This window comes from Mya arenaria, chromosome 11, assembly GCF_026914265.1.
Source record: "Mya arenaria isolate MELC-2E11 chromosome 11, ASM2691426v1".
Taxonomy (NCBI): domain Eukaryota; kingdom Metazoa; phylum Mollusca; class Bivalvia; order Myida; family Myidae; genus Mya; species Mya arenaria.
In genome coordinates, this window is record NC_069132.1 from 70,863,211 (window position 1) to 70,884,016 (window position 20,806).

The following is a 20,806-nucleotide window of genomic DNA, read 5'->3' on the forward strand; positions in this document are numbered from 1 at the left end:
TTGAAATTTTCATATTTTATTCCTGATTAAAGTAATGTACATGAATATGAGAGATTACAAATCTGTATTAATAAAAAAAGTTTAAAACAGTAGAGGAAATACAATTGAAGCACAATCTTACACACATGAACTGTAAATAGTTTACAAATATCACTTACAAATCACATATCTGCTAACATTAGATGTAACAAAATATAGACTATAGGATTAAAAGATGCGTACAAAAATGCAATTTTCTAAACATTGCTTGTTTATTATTTCACATTTTAATGTGATTATCTTGCCAATTCAATATGCTACATTTTTACTGTTTACATGATTAAATCATAAAACTGGCACAAATGTACATTACATTCAATTGATACACAAAGTATTGTCTTGTCTTCCCATTACAGACAACCATGATTGTAATCCAATTTTATAAGGACAAATACATGTATAACCAGCAAGAAAGTAACACTTTTTTTGTTCAATATTTTTAACAGCCCATGAATTGATAATTATTATGCTAAAAAAGAGTTTAAAGTGGTGTTTTGTATTATGTGTTGGGTGATTTAGAAGCAGATTTGGGTGGTGGCAATTGTTTGAAGAACATGTCGGCATGGACAACCTTGTCTACACACACATTGTACACTGGGTGGGTGGGGCGCTGAAATGTAATAATCATGTAATTAGTGCACCTAATATTATATAAAGTATATAACTGGTTATAAAATAATATGTACATTGGCATGGGTAGCCGGGGCGAGTCCCGTAGACTGAGCACTATTTTGGTAAGAAACAGAAGAATCAGGGTTCTTACAGCTGATAATTGTAAACCCTGAAAAACAACCATACTGGTCTGTTTGAGTATGAGCCATTCATGACCAAAGCAGGGTAAATGGGCCTAATTTGAAATTATTTCCAAAATCATTGGTATTCATTTCAAGGTACTTCCTACTGTTATTTAAGTGTCTGAACAATTGACATTTGCTGTAAAATAGTCTGAAGTAAAAAGAACACCTGAAGGACACCAGTAACCTTCAAGTTAAACTTATCAAAAGTGCTTGTGGTTTAAAGAATTAGTTAACCAACATACATAGAGCAGGAAAAGGTAAAGTACCACCTCTACAAAGATCATGTGAATTCAAAAGATCATTTGAGATTCAGATTTTCTATGCAACAACACGTTGGCTATGGCCGAGTGGTTAGACTCTACATCAGGGACTTCCAATTGATCCTCACTCCACCCATGAAATACACATTATGATTGGACGAGACAATGAAGTACATGAATAAGCGAAAAGATGTACTGAACTCTATATGCCGAAAAGTACATTCTTCGACAATAAGATAGATCTACTTACTACTATATTGTTTTCATGTCCTATATTAAGCACATGGCTCAGTTTTCCACCTGCGAAATGCTGGGCTATGGACAGTCCACTCAGACAGTAGCATGTATGGTAGTAGTCCCTGGCCCTGCAATGTACATACAATATCACTTTGTGACTGTCCAGTTGCACAAAAAATTTGACTTTGTGCCTCTAAACAGGGTCTTCCTTACATTTTTTGCTACTTGGCTTGTCCCTATAGTTTCCATTGTTTTATTGAAAATATCTGAAAATGAAATATAATTTCCAGAAGTGTCATTCTCAACCTGATGAAAAGAGAAATAAATAAAAATGACCTCAGAACAATTTAATGCCTTAATATATCTTCAGTTCAGGCTACAAACTACAAATTAATATGTAAGAACCAAATTAAAATTGCAATTTGCGGTTCTTTCTTTGAAAGAGTAGAGATCCTCAACCTTACTCATATATAAATGTATGGCTGAGTTGAGTATTCTAGAATGTTTTACCTGCCAGGTTTGTCAATGAGACCCCCGCCGGGGTATTGGCAGCAAACAAGCACATACTCCTGCAGGGCCTTCTGATGGAACAGCCAGCTCTCTGCGCTCAGGCTGCTGTCATCTAGGTCAGTAGGGGGAAATTAAGCATTCAGAATGTATTTTGGCTGCTGTTAGCTAGCACAGAAGGGGGAAATAAAGCAAACAGAATATACAATGGCTGCTGTCATCTAGCAAACAAGGGGAAATTAAAGCATTCAGAATGCACTTAGGCTGCTGTCATCTAGCACACAAGGGGAAATTAAAGCATTCAGACTGAATTTTGGCTGCTGCCATCTAGAAAACAAGTGGAAATTTAAGCATTCAGAATGCACTTAGGCTGCAGTCATCTAGCAAACAAGGGGAAAATAAAGCATTAAGAATGCACTAAGGCTGCTGTCATCTAGCAAACAAGGGGAAATTAAAGCATTCAGTCATCTAGCACACAAGGGGGAATTAAGCATTCAGATGGTACTTATGCTGCTGTCATCTAGCACACAAGGTGGGAATTAAGCATACAGAATGTACTTAGGCTACTGTCATCTATCACACAAGGGGGGAATTAAAGCATTCAAAATGTACTTAGGCTGCTGACATCTAGCACACAAGGGGGAAAATAAAGCATTCAGAATGTACTTAGGCTGCTGTCATCAAGCACACAAGGGGGAAATTAAAGCATTCAGAATGTACTTAGGCTGCTGACATCTAGCACACAAGGGGAAATTAAGCATTCAGAATGTACTTAGGCTGCTGTCATGTAACACACATGAGGAAATTAAACATTCAGAATGCACACAGGCTGCTGTCATCTAGCACACAAGGGGAAATTAAGCATTCAGAATGTACTCAGGCTGCTGTCATCTAGCACACATGGGATAAAATAAGCATTCAGAATGCACTCAGGCTGCTGTCATCTAGCACACAAGGGGTCATTAAAGCATTCAAAATGCACTAAGGCTGCTGTCATCTAGCACACAAGGGGACATTAAAACATTCAGAATGCACTTAAGCTGCAGTCATCTAGCACACTAGGGGAAATTAAAGCATTCAGAATGCACTTAGGCTGCAGTCATCTAGCAAACAAGGGGAAATTAAAGCATTCAAAATGCACTTAGGCTGCTGTCATCTAGCAAACAAGGGAAAATTAAAGCATTCAGAATGCACTTAGGCTGAAGTCATCTAGCACACAAGGGGGAAATTAAGCAATCAGAGTATATACTGGCTGTTGTCATCTAGCACACAAGGGGGAATTAAGCATTCAGAATGCACTCAGGCTGCTGTCATCTAGCACACAAGGGGAAATGAAGCATTCAAAATGTACTCAGACTACTGTCATCTAGCACACAAGGTGGGAATTAAGCATTCAGAATGTACTCAGGCTGCTGTCATCTAGCACATAAGGGGGAATTAAGCATTTAGAATGCACACAGGCTGCTGTCATCTAGCAAACAAGGGGAAATTGAGTATTCAGAATGCACACAGGCTGTTGTCATCTAGCACACAAGGTAGAAATTAAACATTCAGAATATACTCAGACTACTGTCAACTAGCACACAAGGTGGGAATTAAGCATTCAGAATGTACTTAGGCTGCTGTCATGTAACACACAAGGGGGGAATTAAAGCATTCAGAATGTACTTAGGCTGCTGTCATCTAGCACACAAGGGAGGAATTAAAGCATACAGAATGTACTCAGGCTGCTGTCATCTAGCACACAAGGGATAAATTAAGCATTCAGAATGTACTCAGGCTGCTGTCATCTAGCACACAAGGGATATTTAAGCATTCAAATGTGCAATAAATATTGGTTTTCAAAACTGCTGACATAATTCACTGAAGTACCTCGTACGCCGTATTATTATCCCGACACAAGAAATTATAGCTCTTCCTGTCTGGACATGTTTTACAGAATATGTTATGTGTACAAGGTTTTCTATAAACCAATGTTGTTTTTTGGTCATCAATTGGCTTAACATTTATACATGGGTAATATAGACTGAATTCAATTGACAATAATGTTTTTTGTTTGTTGGCAATGACATTTCTATCAACAATAAATTGTAATCCTTTGAAAATGTATTAGAGCAAGATGATCAATCAAGCAGAAATTCCAGCTTATGCAACCTACCCTTGGTGCTGTGCATGGTAAGGATCATGTGTATGAGGGGGAAGGCTCCACCCTGCCAAAAGGAGTAACAGCCATCCACTAGCTTGTTCGTACGACCCTGGAATCCTCCCTCGTAACGCATCTGACGATTGCCGTCCAACGCTGGAATATAAATGGAAAACCCTCATACATTTTTTACATACACATACAGACATTAATTAAGCAGGAATAAGATTAAAACAAAATAACAATGAAGACGCAATTTTACAATTTTAATTATAATGGCAAAGAAACTAAAAAATCAAAATTTTAATTACAAGTATTACATTCAATTGGATTTCATCTTTTACAATGAGAAAAGTTCAAACTAAACTAAACTTTGTGCATACCAGAACATTTTTGACATCACAGAGGTTGGTCTTATTGAGGAGTGTAAGTGCAGCGAGCCCACAGAATGAATATCCACCATGGGCCTCCATCCCAGGACAGCCCGCAAAACCACCCTCGTATGTCTGACACCTGGCAAATGTTGAAGTATACACATATATAGAATTCTCTTTGAGAATAACTTTGAGCTGATATGAATTATGTTTCAACACTTCTATGCACAGGGTACAGAAGGTAGAAAAAAATCAGCTCTCTATATACTTATCAAATGTTGCTCGCCCTAAGCAAATTTCTGACCACTGTGCACAAGAATGTCTGGTCAAGCTGTTTTTAAAGTAGAAACTAGTCACATACCGGTAGTCCATTTTGAGTGGCCATGAAACCCTTGGTATGGTTTAAACTACTATTTTGAGTGAGCAGATGTCATCCACATGTATACCACTACATGAACCCACATACATTTGATATCAATGGTGAAGAATGAATCTGAATAAATGCATCCTTGCAATATCTTACACTTGATCAGGTTAACTAACTTGAATCACATTACAAGAAAAACTGTTGGAAGATCATTTTTGTTTCACAGACTTTAATAGAACTGAATTTAAATGACAGTCACTTTTTTTTTAAATAAACTTTTACCTTCAAACCTATGTTACCATCCAATAATATTTATTTTTTTGTGTAGACAAAAGAAGTAGCCCTACCTGACAATCCATTCTGGTGTTCCATCGAACAATTCCGGGGTCATTATGTTAGTCAGTCTGGCTGCACTTGCAGCACAGTATGCCCCTCTGAAATTGTATTTGAATTAACTATAGGATAAGTTTGTAAAGTAATTATTACATGATTAAAATCATAACTATATAAATAATTTGTTTATTTCATAAAGGGACATAGCTTCAAATAGTACATTTATTGTGTGACTACACACTGGTAATGTACCCATGAGGGAAGTATATTAAATTTATCTTTTGACAAAGTATTCAATGAAAGTAGTGCAGGATTGTGTGAGAGTACAACTCCTATGCACAAGGATAACGATGTAACGAGGCTAGCCGAGTTACCGGCTATGCATCTTGCCCGAGGGTCTGATTTTTTTATCCAGACCAGACACACAATTGATATTTTTTCTATCATACCTTAAATAACTTTTGTGTGAAAAGAATGACACAGAAAAATGCATTTTTGTATACTTCACCAAAAAGTTTGTGCGATGATGTTTCTACTAACGTCATGACGCAAAGTAATTTTTATTCCCTGTGTACATCAAGAAGTTCCTTCAATAAAATGTCTTTTAGGGTTATTCTGTTTTGTTTTGAATCTATATTTCTGTAAGGTTAAGGTTTATGAAAATCATCTATTGAAATTATACTTAAGTGTATAATTAAAGAAATAAACAGTATTGAATCACAGCGCGTGGGTAATCTAGCATGGGGGGGTGCCAATTTTCCAGCACAGCTGATTTCACTGATGTTTATGCGGTGATCTAGAATAAGAGGCGTGTGCATACCTGATGTCCTCTTCCCCGCCCTTGTGCATCTTGAAGGCCCCTTGTGTCGACCTCATACTCATCAGGAAGTCATACAGCTTCTCCCTTAACACAGGAAATACATGAAACTTGTACAGAATGGTTATACTACAGAAGTAGTGGTGTAACAACACAAGTATTAAACCTTATAAACTTTATAAGTGATCTTTACTTTGAAATGAAACAAAATAAGTGAAAAACTAACATCATTCATGCAATGGTAGTGATCATAAATATAACAGATATGAAGAAAATCTTAAATCATACAACAAGACCCTTAACAAATGAAGCTTTCATTTTCAATATATCATGCAATCGAAGCATTTCTATCACATGACTTAATACAGTCCCCACCTACCTGTCAATAATCCGGAATGCTTCTTCTGTCCCGAGGATACACAGAGCATTCACAGCAGCATAAGTCGGGGCTAGGTGGGCATGCTGCCCAGGCCCACCTACAAAAAAAAACAAAAACAGTATCATACCTATAGAGCTTCACACATAAACAGTAGGTGACTATTAGTGACTGTATGTGTTTAAAATTATTGGCTGAATCAAAGCCAGTAGTTCAAACTTATACCACTAACACAAAACAGAACAAACAGAACAGTATGTACATGGATATTGACTGCAGAATACCCACCTGCAAATCCTCCAGTTTCACACTGACACTTTCCAAGGAATTTTGCAACTCTGAAAAAAAAAAAAAAATGGTACAAGTTTATATATATACAAAAATATTTTTCTTAGGATAATAAGTACAAACAGCTGTGCTGTGTTTTTTTTCTCAAGGTTTACTTACATATGAACTTGTATATTATATAATGTAATTTGTATATATACACTTGATCATCATATGGCATATAGAGATAAAGTTGGAAACTGTACACCTAGATGTTTGTACTCGTTTTTAACCTTGTTGTTTAGTTTTTTTTTTAGTCTCAATATCTATTCGAATTGCTACATGCACTATAACCATGCCTCAAGAGTAGAGATATTTTCTTGATTTCAGACACTTTACATGTTTTAGGCACTGGAACATAAAGTCCCTGAATGTAGACATTTCTGACCCAACTCACTGAGATATGGTCTCATCACTTAATGGCTCATCCAAGAGTTCCAGAGAATGCAGAATCCAGTAACACAGCCATGGCCTGCTGGCATCCAAACACTGAAATAAATTACAATTTATTATAACATTGATAGTCTTAGACACAGATACAATAACTAATTAATTACAGTTAATTCCATTAGTTCTGATATAACTATTGATAACCAGTAATTTCTACATTTGATTGATCATATTGATACAATGAAAAGGTTTGTACCTCATAAGATGATGACAGGTTGGAAAGCCCTTTCTGAAGAAAGGCTGAATGCATTTCTCGGTCAAGTACAGGCAAAATACACCTGGAAATATATATACTTACTGCTTTGACAAACAAAAGCGTTATCATATTAAACAATTACTGCATACCATTGAGGTCAACTCGATATGATGATTTATCAGCCTGATGTTGTGATATATTGTCTAGAGCAGTTTCGGTCAATATGGTGATTTCATATATATGGGTATTTTCAATCAAGTCAATACATGTTATATGCTCTGCACAAGAGGCAATAATACCATTCAACAATTAGCATGTTAGCAATACAACCATTCAACACTTATCAAGTTACTATGTTTAACCCAATGAGAATTGCAACACTAATATGATTTAATTAAATAATTATAATGATATGGGTTTCATTGTACAAAATGATATAATCAAAAATCATATGACATATTTTTTAGACATATAGAAGATTTTTTGCTGGTTGGAACGGTATTGAAAATTGTTTGTACATATTTTATAATTTTCAATACCGTTCCAACCAGCAAAAAAACTAAATGTCTAAAAAATATGCAGGTTTTATTTTTAGGGCAGTCACACCAAGTCTGGTATGATGGTTAAAAAAAATCATGTGTTGATTAGAAAAACAAAGAATGATATTATTGCGTCTCTTTTTCAGATGATTTATTTACAATTTACTCATGGCCGATTTCCAAATTATTCATTTACATCTTTCTCATTGTCGATTTCCAGATGATTAATGAATAACTTCCTAATGGTCGATTTCCAGATGATTCATTAACAACTAACTCATAGTCGATTTCCAGATGATTCATTTACAACTTACTCATGGTCCATTTTCAAATGATCTATTTACAACTTACTTATGGTTAATTTCCAGATGTTTCATTTATAACTTACTCATGGTCAATTTCCTTATGATTCATTTATAAGTTACTCATGGTCGATTTCCAAATGATTCATTTACAAATTACTCATGGTCGATTTCCAGATGATTCATTTACAACTTATGCATGGTCGATTTCCAGATGATTCATTTACAACTTATGCATGGTCGATTTCCAGATGATTCATTTACAACTTACTCATGGTCAATTTCCAGACTATTCATTTACAACTTTCTAATGGTCGATTTTCGGCCAATTAATTTAAAACTTACTCATGGTACATTTCCAGATGATTCATTTACAACTAACTCATAGTCGATTTCCAGATGATTCATTTAAAACTTACTCATGGTCGATTTCCAGTCTGTGTTTGAAATGAGTGTATTGTTTTTTCACTGACTCTTCTACTTCAATCTAAAAAAAAAAAAAAAAAACATTGACACACAGTAGGACAAAAATTTTTTATACAATTAAACATTACAGTAAAAATGCTTGGAAATGAGTCTATGAAACACATAGAAAAAATGTTCCCATTTGCATTATGCTTAAAAGTTTACAGTAGGACTAGGTTTTTAAACCAAAACATCTGCCGGACTAACAAAAGAAAATATGAGTCAGCCTCAATTTCTGGTAGTCACAGACTGCATTTATGGGCTACTGTATATATTAAATAGACTGCAAGGAGTATGAATGCCAAAAGTCTGTTACATATCATAACACTTGATCTAGAATGTCACATCATACACTAATTTTACATAAATTTACAATAGTCTTTACAAAATCAGTTTCTGATGAGATTTAACCAAGAAATTACTTCAAACACCACAAGCCATAGATACTTGGTACTTGTATATTTCTATTTTTAATATTGTTTAATTGTATGTAGATATTGTTCTACTATAAGGGCAAGCACAGAGAATAGTTACAGTCTGTGAAATATGTTTGTATTTTAGGAGTCATTCGAACAAAATTAAATGCAGTTTTAGTAGTCCGAATGAACATTTGGATGTCTGAATATGTTCAAGGATTATGTAAAGGATTGTAAATAAAAAATACTTTAATTTGTTTAAGTATTATTTCAATAAAGAAAGTCAGTATCGCTCAAACTTTTCTTCTACCTGTAAGTTGTTTCACTTTTGAACCCATGAGGTCACTGCACTAAGATGTCAAAGGCTAAGGAAAGTTTGTGGGCATGATAGTTCAAAACAGGCATTATATGATCTGCACTGGTTACCCATAAAGGCAAGAATTAATTTTAAGATCCTCACTTTAAAAATATGTACAACTGTTCTGTTGGAAATGCTCCTCAATACCTTATTGAACTTTAGCCTAGTAAAGATTTAAAACGCACACTACGATCCTTGGAATCATCAATAGGATGCTACGTTGTGCCTTTAAATAAGAAAAAGACCTTCAGTGACAGATGTTTTAGTACTTTTGGCCCTAAGCTTTGGAATAAACTGCTTCTGTGCCTTAAACAAAGTGAGTCACTAAACATCTTCAAGAAACATTTGAAAACTCACCTTTTCAGAGATTATTATGCATTGCTCTAAAACATATACCCATGAACTATTTACCAATATTATACCTTACATAAATGTGTCCCTTCTTTGTGTATATAAAGTCGATCGGTCTGTATATCAATGTATTTTAATAAAAATCCAGTTTTTTTTTATGTCAGCGGTCCATATCATGTTTTTGGCCAGTCGGGATAACGCCAAAAATATAATTCATATAATATGGACCGCTGATGACATAAAACTGGCGAGCGCTGCTTGCAATTTTCAAACGACATTTTTTTTACTAAGTAAATTTTATTAGATTTGTTCAATAAAACGCCTCGGTCCATATACACCTTCGGGGGCTGACTTGCCAGCCTTATAATGTCATATGACCCTCAGAGGTGTGTAATATTTCTTTAATATATTGATGTGCTGTTGTCTGTTTATACGTTGGTGAACACCTATTATGTATATACATGTTGTACATCATTTGTATACTATGCATTGAACTATGTATATAATGTACTGTGTGCTAATATTCATGATTTTTTCATTGATTACTGGTTATTTAATCGTCAATTCTGTATTGCTGTATTGCTTTTATTTTCTTCTAATTCATTATTGTACAACACGGTCACCATTGAATATGTATTTATATGTAGAAATAGGTGTTTAAGCAAATAAACATGTTACAAGTTTCAAGTTTCTAGCAATTCAGCTCAGGGGCGTAGCTATGGCCTAAAATATGTGTAGGCCCGATGAATATAATAAATATTATGTGAGTTTGGGGACAGTTACATGTATATGCACATTTCACACACTCGATAAATCTTGCAATGATGTTAAAATAAAACAATATTTTGAGTTGTTGGGTGTTTGAGCAGCTATTAATTTTTGTTGCATTTTTGGGTTATTCAAATTTATCATTTCCCAAAAAAAATTGTAGGTCCGGGCCTACAAGGCCTATATGTAGCTACGCCACTGCAGCTTACCTGGCCTGACATACTTTCTGACCTTTGCCAGTGAGTAATGTTTTTCGAACAAAATGGAAATTCATCCCCAGGACAGCAGTACTAAGGGTTACACTGAATTAAACACTCAAGTTTTGATGCTGCCGTCAAGGTTTTAGGTTGGTTGCAAAAACATAAATCAACAAAATATGCCCGCCCTAATTTAGGACATCAAGTTTAGTGATAAGTGGTTGTAAGTTACGCCAAATTTAGAGAGTGGGCACTGTAAATACACTTTTTGCCAATTCAAGTGTAATAACTCTGGAGTGATTAAGGCGACATGGCTGGTTATCAAACCTGACCAAGAAATTACGTCCATACACATTCTGACCAAATTTGGTGATGAATGGGAAAAGACTTCTAGTTTTTGAGCGGACAAGGCCAAGTTTTGAGGCGGCGTGGTTACATTTGACTGGTGCATTATAGTTTATACCTAGTCAATATAAAACAGCCACCTCAGAGTCTTTGACGATTTTTGTTTTGGCGACTCTACGCGTCTATATCCCACTTGTTGTTTTCCTAGCCAAGAATGACAGATCCCAGTGCTAATTATATTGAGCGAAAAGATAACGGGCACCTGCTAGATAATAAGTTTCAAAATGGGGATGCTTTATTGACAGAAGTTGATCTAAATTAAATTAATCATTTGTGTTTCATTAAACACTTAAGTGTAATAAGCTAAAGGTATTGGCTAAAATAATTTAAGAGTAACTTTTGTGTTTAAATTATTTAACAGTGAAGTGTTAAAGCTGCACTCTCACAGATTGAACGTTTTGACAACTTTTTTTTTTTGTCTTGAAACAAGCCAATTTTTGCGAAAAATCTATTGAAACCAGTGATATAAGATTGCTGACAGAAATTTAGATCGCAGATCCTTGCATTAAAGTTAAAAAATGATGTTTTATGCATTTTCGGATTAAGCCATAAAACATTAATTTTCAAAACGGAAATAAGAAAATCTGCGATCTGATTTTTTTTCAGCAATCTTTTATCATTGGTTTGCAGATATTTACGCAAAAATTTGCCATTTTGAAGACAAAAATAAAAAAAGTTGTAAAAATGGTATTTCTGTGAGAGTGCAGCTTTATGCTAGGTTTACATCTGGCCACGATCTCCCCGATTAGCCAGAGGCTAAAAAATCGGGGAGCTTTACGATTAAATGGTTTACTCCACGTTCTGTTACGCTTTCTTACGAAATCATCACGTTTTGTTGCGCTCTACTGCGCTTTGCTACGATCGAGCCCACGATTTGCATCACGTTCTGTTACGCTTTGTTGCGATCAACACGATTGGCTTCCACGCTCCACCACGTTCCGTTACGTCCTGTTAAGATCTCCGACGACAAACCCGCTTTATTGCGATCTCCTGCGATTTGACCTACGATTTGAGACAAATGACCACGTTTTACGTCACGATTTGATATTTAAACAAGAAATAATTCACTTTAGGTTTATTATTCGCAACAATGAACCAGCTGGGTATAGACGATCCTGAATTGGCTGTTTTAATTTACGCATATATTGTTGAACGAAAGAAAAGGTCACAGCATACACGTGATATAAATATCGGATTAGAAGTCAGAAGAAGAAATAGAAAGCCTAGGTCATGCTGGGTTAAGCCATGGTTAAGTGTTGAAAGTAGGCTTCAATATGGACATTACACACAACTATTAAACGCCGAACTCCGGTGTCGGGATGTCGGAGCATCTTCAATTTCTTCCGGTTGTGGAGGTGGGGGAGGGGGTGGTGGCGGATAAACATCAAACACAACAGTTCTTGAAGTTTTGGAACCTTTTCGTTTCGCTGGCATGATTAAACTGATAGAGTACCAGTAGATAAAGCTGTTATGTATATGCAGCTTGCGTGGAAATCGTGGCTATCGTGAGGAAACGTGTTGGCGCGTGTCAGAGCGTATCAGAACGTGAACGACAATCGGGGATACCGTAGGAGAGCGTGACGCAACGTGGAGCAATAAATGATAGAAAAGTGTATATCGTAACAGATCGTGGTAGATCGTAGCAGAGCGTGGAGCTATCGTGAGACGTCGCAGCGAAGCGGGATGAAAAAAATGTGTCCACGCTGGTCCCGATCTGTTGCGATCGTACTCCACGTTCTGTTTCGCTTCGTTATGTTCCGTTACGTTTTGTTACGAAGGCCACGCTCTGTCACGATTAGAAAATGAATCGCGGCAATCGTGGTGAAATTTAAGTTTGATTTAAAATCTGTCCCGATGCCCACGATGTCCCCGATTCAACCACGTTCCGTTACGCTCCCCCACGATCACCCCGATTCGACTTCAGCTCTGTTACGTTCGCCACGATGCTCTGGAATCGGGAACATCTTGGTAATCGTGGCCTAATGTAAACCTAGCATTAAGTAATGTGGAGTAACAGTGAGTTGATGAATATATTTTACATTGGTATGGATCAGTCGACTTGTGGCGTTTAGGGAACAAAATGAATATCCAAATGTTAAAAAAGTTCCCAAAACGCGCATTACTGTGGCTAGTTTATACCAATACACATTTGCGTGTAATTGGACAAAAGCTTCATTTAATGAGTGGACAAGACCAATTTTAGCTTTTTTCTTGAGTTACAGGGTTATTACCCTCGAGTGACTTGAGCGATTTGGCTGGTTCACGAACTTGTCCAAGATATTGATATTACTGATTCAGACTGAGCTTTCTCCACAAAACAACGGGTCGCGAAAATATATTACAAATAAAACAATTAACATTTGGAGTCATTACCTGCTCTTCTGATGAAAGTGTTTGATTTTTATCGTCATTGAATTTATTTTTCTCCTCAAAAGATGAATCACAACACCTGAAAGTATGCAATTCCATGCTATTGACGTAAAGTTTTCAGCTGGAAAGTCTGTGTCAAAAGATGCTTGCACACCGTCTCAAAAATGACGGAAGAAGGAATATAGCCCTAATGGGAAAATCTACTTTCTCTATCTGTAACTTGAGTATTTTGTAATACTTTGATTCTGAAAAGCAGGTATGTATTGATTCAATTTTTTTATTCAGTGTTGTTCTTATGTACAGTATTTGATAATGACTTGTAAACATTTTTAGTTTTAATTCTTGTTAAAAAAAATGCAAAAAAATAACATTTAATTTTTAAAACCACCGTTACTGTATAAACTAAATGTAGCCCTGGGTTATATCTGAGAGAAAGAATATTGGTCACAGGTAATAAAAGCGATATTTTGGTACTTAATATTAATAAAAAATTTTTTTATAAAGGCTAATATTTTTTTAATCTGTTGTTTTATCATTTAAGTCAAATGAGTTAAACATAATAATGCATTAATGCACCAGACAGTTGTAACCACGGCCCCTCCCAGGTCAGGGGGTATGCCGGGGATAGCCGTGGAAATGGGCCGTGTCTTTACCTTCCAGGTGGCCCCGCAGTGCTGGAGTGAATGCGGTGGTTTTGTCTTCGTGCCAAAAATAGTAGGGAATGGGCCTTACCCATTCAAAGTCCCCCCTATTCGGTGGACCTGGGGAGGCCATGGTTACAATTGACTGGTGCATAAAAATTTCGAAAAAAAAGTTAGCATCAGGTGATTTTTAGTTATTTTATACTTGAACTTGAGCAAGACCCAGTTCAGCGAGGGTTCAGATAAGATCGTTATTCATATGAGGTTTTGGAGCCAGGGTAATAGTATAAAAGGCAGACAGTCAGAAAAATGGCCACTTCACTTGACCTCACAGAGCTGTCTGCTAGTACAGACTGCCAGTACATTTTTTCAAATATTCAAATAATTAACAAACAAATATATTGCTAAAACCTGCAAGATGGTTTATTGAATGTATCATATACATATCTGGTGAAATTCAAGTATCACAAACAGTTATAAATACTACTTTCAAATAAAAAATTTCATAGCTGTCAAACAAATTCAAATTTCCCAGCAATGTTGATTGACAGATCTTGAAAGTTCATGACCCTCTAGCAGCCAACTGAATTTCACTACCAATTCCTGTTTACTACAGGTTTACTATCATAGTATGAGTATGTAACTAAAGGTATATGAGACTTTATTTATCTAATCTCAAATGAGAAACCAATGGACAAATTCTTCTGTACCACTCTATAAGAATCATAAAACACCACCAGCCATGTAAATGTTTACAATTACAACTGCTGACCAGAACAGACCTCATAAACCTGATTAACCACGCCTTCTCTGCCAAATAGGCTTAATTGCTGTCCGGTAGGATATTATGACCCGGCCTTAAAGTCTAGCGACAATAATGGGCATTAAGTGAACTACTTAACATTTAGACATTCAATATATTCTCTTAGCGTAGTCACCAAATAAAAAAATCTTCAAAGGCTCTGAAGGGGCTGTTGATGTGGACTAGATTAAGTGCACAGACAGAATGTAACCCTGGTTTTAGCTACAAATGACCCTGGCCAAGTATTTAATATTGATCTTATCCTTATCATTAGACATGCTTCAATGATTCCATTCAGCCTATTAGTCAGCCCCTGGTTCTTTAACCTGCACCAGTGTATAGCACTGTCACCTGGGACCTGTCCTGGAAGATGATTAGTATTTTTGAGTGGTGCTGCCGGGATTCAAACCAGCAACCGCTTGACTGACAGTCAAGTGTGTTACCAAAAGACAACTGTGAGATCCGCCACATCAACCTGGATATTGTGCCCCTTTAAAATCAAAGTCACACTTGGAGGTCTGAATTAAGCCTTTAGGGATTTCATTGTTATAATTTGTGTCTCAGCTGTAAATCAGATATGATAATGTAGAGCAGCACACAAACAGTATTGCATGTAATATTTTTAGATAACATTTAAGAGTTTAGTGAGGCTTACAGGGATTTCATGGAAGTAATGATCTGTTACTGTATCAGAAGTTTTACTTTGTCACTTTCAATCAGATTAAGATCAAACTTCGAAGAATATTACAGCAGCTTGGGAATGTTTTTCACTTGCCATTCCTGCTTTTGCTTCATAAAGCAATTACTTAGAGGTAAAATAATGGATTTCTATTGTAACAATTTGTGTTGAACACATACAACTATGTGTGTTTTTCTTTCGGCAAGTATTTTGTTTAGGTGTTATGACTTTATTTTTTCAATTTTTTCAATTAACATTCTTTTACAGTGACCAATAGGTGTAATATCAAAATAACATGATACATATCATACCTCCTCTAAGCAATACTTGCAAAGTATTTTTCCTATCATGCTAAATTAATTATAAGTTTTTGTTGTGTTTTTTTTTTACAAACTACACGTTGATGTACAAAGCTCCTATTCCCTTGTATATTTTGCTACTTACAATTTTGCTACTTCAATGCATATGATTACCCTTTAAGCTATACTGTTGAAACAACTAACCATTTTACAGTGGTATATCAACTAGTGGAACCGTGTGCGTGTGGACTGGCCTCAAGCCGGTAAAACTTGTTGGTGTTATCACTGTTCATGATGCTCTAATCCTATTTTCTTATTTGTATTTGTATGCATGCTCCAATGTGTGTTCATTTTAACATATATGTACTTTTATTTCCAGGTCACAAGCTCATTGTTATTGTTACATTGTATTTGATATGTTATGTATGTTTGTTATTCATGTCGGAAAATAGCTCATTGAGCTAATGTTTCTTGTTAACACATACCCAACTTTAAATTAAGATTCTTGTATCTTGTAGACTCAGCTGCAACTTTGTCACTTTTAATAGGATTTTAATCAACTTTTAAAAATAGTGGTGCAGCTTAGAAACATTCAATCTCCTGTCTCAAAGGCCAAGGCCACACTTAGTGGTCATAATTATCTGATAGGGATTTTATAGGAATAACTTTTGCCTCAAATGTTACTTTGTTACCTTCAATCAAAATGATCAAATATGCGCATAACATGGTTGCTCCCTCTGCAAAGGTCAAGGTCATGCTTAATTGTAAATGGTTTAGGGATTATTTAGTTGTTACTTTTAATTGGATTTCAATTAAACTTCACATATTCGTAGAACGACATGAAAAGGTGAGTCATGCATAGCAAGTGTACTCTCAACACAAAGGTCAACATCAAACTGAGTGGTCATTGGTAACCAAATAGGGATTTCATGGTAATAATTTGTGTCTCAGCTGTGACCTTATCTCAGAAAGTGTGTCAAAAATCATCCAACTTCAGGTCCATCGTCATATAATACAAATGGTAATTAATTCAACAAGGCCAAATCGGGGCCATTTGGCGTGTGTTTATGACAGCTCTTGTTCTTAATAATGCTTGTGACACATTTTGGGCAAACACTTGGTTTAAAAATCATTCATTATCAAAATATAATAAAACATATAACAGTCTTGTAGTAGGCATGTCTTCCTTGATTCTGTTATATACATGAATCTTTTTGATTTTTGGCATGTTAATTCAGCCTATAGAAGTTAATTCATGACTCTGTAAGAAGCCAAAGCATTTAAGTGCATAAACATAGTAAAAAACAAAAACGACTAGGCCTTCATAGTGTTCTTGTCTGAGTTATGCCTTTAAACATAAGTTCTATTTATATAATTATTTTAGCTTTCTTTACAGTGTAGCGGTGGATAACCATGGGCGTGGCTTCATCCAGTAAACCCAGTGACTCACATAAGTGGGATCAGATTCTTAACAATTTTCCTGATGACATTTTGTTTGAGATTCTGTTAAGGGTGCCCACCAGAGACCTTGTGAAGTCTTGTGTCTATGTGTGCAAACAGTGGCATGACACTATTGCATCCAGGTCATTTTGGAAGGAAAAATGTATTCAAGACAGGATTTTTTCACAGCACTGCTGGGATCATTTAGGCAACCGTGATGAAAATTATAAGAGACTTTACATTAAACATCCATATGAAAGAAATTTAATAAAGAATCCAGATGCTTCGAAAGGCAAGCAAATACAAATATTTTCATCCTATTAAGACATAAATGAGAAAATATGTATTGGTAAATCAGTGTGGCAAATGTAGCTTACATACCAAATGGTATGTATGTCATAGTTTTACCATATGAACAGATGAAAAGAACATAAACTATTTTTTTAAATCAATGATTTAAATAACTCACTGTTAAAATATTAATATGATTGTAAGGGTTAGGAAATAATGGGCTTTCTTGAATCAGAATATTAAAGTTTAAATGTATAAATTAATTACATATGTCTGACCAATGTTTTGTAAATAGATGGACCATGCATTTAAGATTGATTATTTAAATGAATTTCAGGTTACTTAGCTTCTTTACTTACTGATAATTCTTTTATGTATTAAAGAATTTTCGGAATGGCAAGTAGTCTATAATGGTGGGAATGGCTGGAGGATGGAGACCGAGCCAATTGGATCCGACCCTGTCTCTCGGTTCAATGATGAATGCAAAGGTTTGTTACTTTCAACAATTCCACAGCCAATTTTAGCAAGGGATTTCAATTACATTTTTAAGCAGACAAAGTAAGGGTTTGATGATTTATTTTTGGGACCATAAGCAAGAAGAGTTGAATCTTTGTAAAAATTGCTTGGTATTTCTTGATTTGGGTTGAAAAACAGCAGTAAAAATTAAATAAACTACTTTATAGTATGATAAACTATGAATGCATTGCTTTGACTGAAAGCTGTCTTGTCTTCATTTGTCATGTTATTTTTACAGGTACGGTTGGATGCTGGGTATCCTCATATGGCAAATGTGCCAAGTACCAGGTGGTAGACCTAATGGCCGCAGGCTGCAGTGAATATGTGTTGGACCACATCCGGCCAGCAATACATGTGTCTGAGTGGTCAGTCATTACATCAATTTTACTAGTAGTTTGATTTCTCTTAGATTATAACCTATATTTCCAGCCATTGAATAATAATAAGGTTCTCTGCCTTCTATAAACATAAATTCTGCTATATATATATAATATATATAAAATATTGTAATTTAAATCAGACCCAGGAAGGGGTAGCTGGCTTCACCCTCTCCACATTCTTTATCATTTAAGAAGTAACACAATATATTCTAACTGTACCATACAGATGCAAACTGTAGAATAATAGGAAAACCGGTTTCATTGATAGCCAATCACAAAAATGAAAGTGCCATGTAAAATCTGCCAAAAAGTAATGGTTGATCTGTTGATTCATTTCTTGTTGTACAGTGTGTACACATTTCATATTGGATGATCCCAGTTTTAAGGGGGTTTAAACATGCAGGAGTTAAAGTTGTTAGAGCAGGACCGGGACCAAAAAATCATGGAAAGATTGCCTGACTTCGAAGCCAGGAGGGAGCCTCCAGTGAGGGACATTTTATGTTTGAGGACATTCCTCTCGCACCTACATCTAGTACCCCCAGGATGCCTAGCACTCCCTTTACACCAATCAGGATGCAGCTGCTGAAGACCATCATTGGGGATGTGGGGTTTTGGATAATAATGCCAAGAGAGGTCTTAAGCAATGATGTGCCCGATGGTTAAAAGACGGCACAGGACACATCAATTCTAAAAAGAGTGACCCCGACGAGTTTAGTAGACATTGCTTAGCAAAACAGTCTTAACTCAAAGAGTTATTTTGCAAAAACCTTTTTAATTGTTTGTGTCAGCTTGGAGATTTGTATGTGAAAAATGAGAGTGGGAAAGTGAGCTAGGGAATGCAGAATGGATGTATTCCCAATGAGAAGGTTGATGCGATACGCACAGAGGTGGATTTTTAAATATCATAGCATAGCACAAACGATTACCAGGAGAAGACATTCCGTCGTGTGCAAGACAAATACATGTATGTCAAGGGTCAAGGTCACACTCAAGGGTCATTTGGCCTTCTATTTGGGCTTACCCAGGCTGTAACTTGGCCATGCATTGAGGGAATTTATTAAATTAAACAGCTTGAATGAGAAAAGGGCATGTAGCATGCAATTCCGATATATAGGTGGGTCAACTTTTCCACAATCAATTCAAGGTCAAAGAGCATTCTTTCTCAGAACTGTTCATTATTGCAGCTTTGTAAAAACATATTTGACAGTATTAAGCATTTCATGCTGATCTCCATAAGAGCAGGATATGGTGCAGCACTCTTCCATCACTCTTTATGTTTATATTTAACTTTAGTATATAGAATTCTGTTTTGTATACCGTAATTGTATGTTTATGACAGTAACCCAATAGTCTTAGAAAATACAACATCATGGTGTTTGCAGGTATGCTGCTCGGTTTGACTGTGGGGCTGTGTACAAGATGAAGGTAGTGCTCATGTCAGAGAAGACAGAGGAGTTTTGGTCAGCTTCACCAAAAGATACCAACTGCAGATACTCTTTTAAAGAAACTTTACCGCCTGGCAGAGCTTGGTTTCAGGTAAAAGTCATTTCTTGAAGAAAATAGTTATGTATTGGACATTAAATTGGAGTTAGCCAATTAAAGATTTTTATATTTTTTTACTCATGGAATGCATTGCTTCGTACAATGTTTGCACTACTACCAATGCCCTGACCTAAATATTTTTAGACCTAAATGTTGACTTTCTGTCCCTCCCATTCAGGCCAAGCAGACGTTCACTGACTATCCTACGGGCATACGATATGTAGGTTTTTACCATGAGGGCAAGGACACGCAATTCTGGGCAGGTCATTTTGGGGCCAAAATGACCCTTGCATCTGTGATATTGGACTTTTCACATGTCACTGGTCTGGCAGATTCATGTGATGGTGGTTCAAAACAATCTTGAGATTGAGGATATATGAAGACTTGAAGAAAGAAAGTGTGTTCTAGTTAGCTCTACCTCATCCGCATCATGTAATAGGTAAACCTGTAACCCTTACCTTACAGCTCTGCTTGACAAAGATGACAATACATGTTCTGTTTGAAGAAATTTTATTTAGGAAAATCAAAGCATATACTAGTTCTTAGTAAGAAAACATCAAAAGTACATTCTATGTTAGTATTAATAATTGAATGGATTACCAGTCAATAGTCGAAACTATTAAGGCCAATTTTAAAACTGTGATTTTCAATGAAAGAAGTAGTGATACATTAAAAGTTATATTACTTGTAATCAATTGAAAAGTAGTTTTGTATAATTACTATTTAACTTCTCTGTTATACTTACTAAACAAAGCAAAATGAAAGAATATGCAAGACACCAAAAGAAAATGTTTAACTTGCACAACAATTCATCACGTTCAA

General features: G+C 35.8%; 1 protein-coding gene and 1 pseudogene across 2 annotated transcripts in view; one reads left to right on the forward strand and one right to left on the reverse strand.

Annotated features, from left to right (window-relative positions):
* On the reverse strand, positions 1-13,559 carry LOC128208807 (protein farnesyltransferase subunit beta-like; annotated as a pseudogene).
* LOC128208808 (F-box only protein 44-like) overlaps positions 13,552-20,806 on the forward strand; it is an 11,040-nt gene continuing 3,785 nt past the window's right edge. The window contains exons 1-6 of one of the 2 annotated variants that reach the window (XR_008256893.1): positions 13,552-13,650; positions 17,212-17,547; positions 17,930-18,034; positions 18,301-18,427; positions 19,825-19,978; positions 20,163-20,423. Coding sequence is in view for 1 of the 2 variants with exons in the window: in XM_052912429.1 (XP_052768389.1) it covers positions 17,229-17,547; positions 17,930-18,034; positions 18,301-18,427; positions 19,825-19,978; positions 20,163-20,348 (891 nt within the window). In the remaining variant the exon portion in view is untranslated. Of the gene's footprint in view, positions 13,651-17,211; positions 17,548-17,929; positions 18,035-18,300; positions 18,428-19,824; positions 19,979-20,162; positions 20,645-20,806 lie in introns of those variants that run through there. The other variant, XM_052912429.1, reaches the window with a different exon arrangement.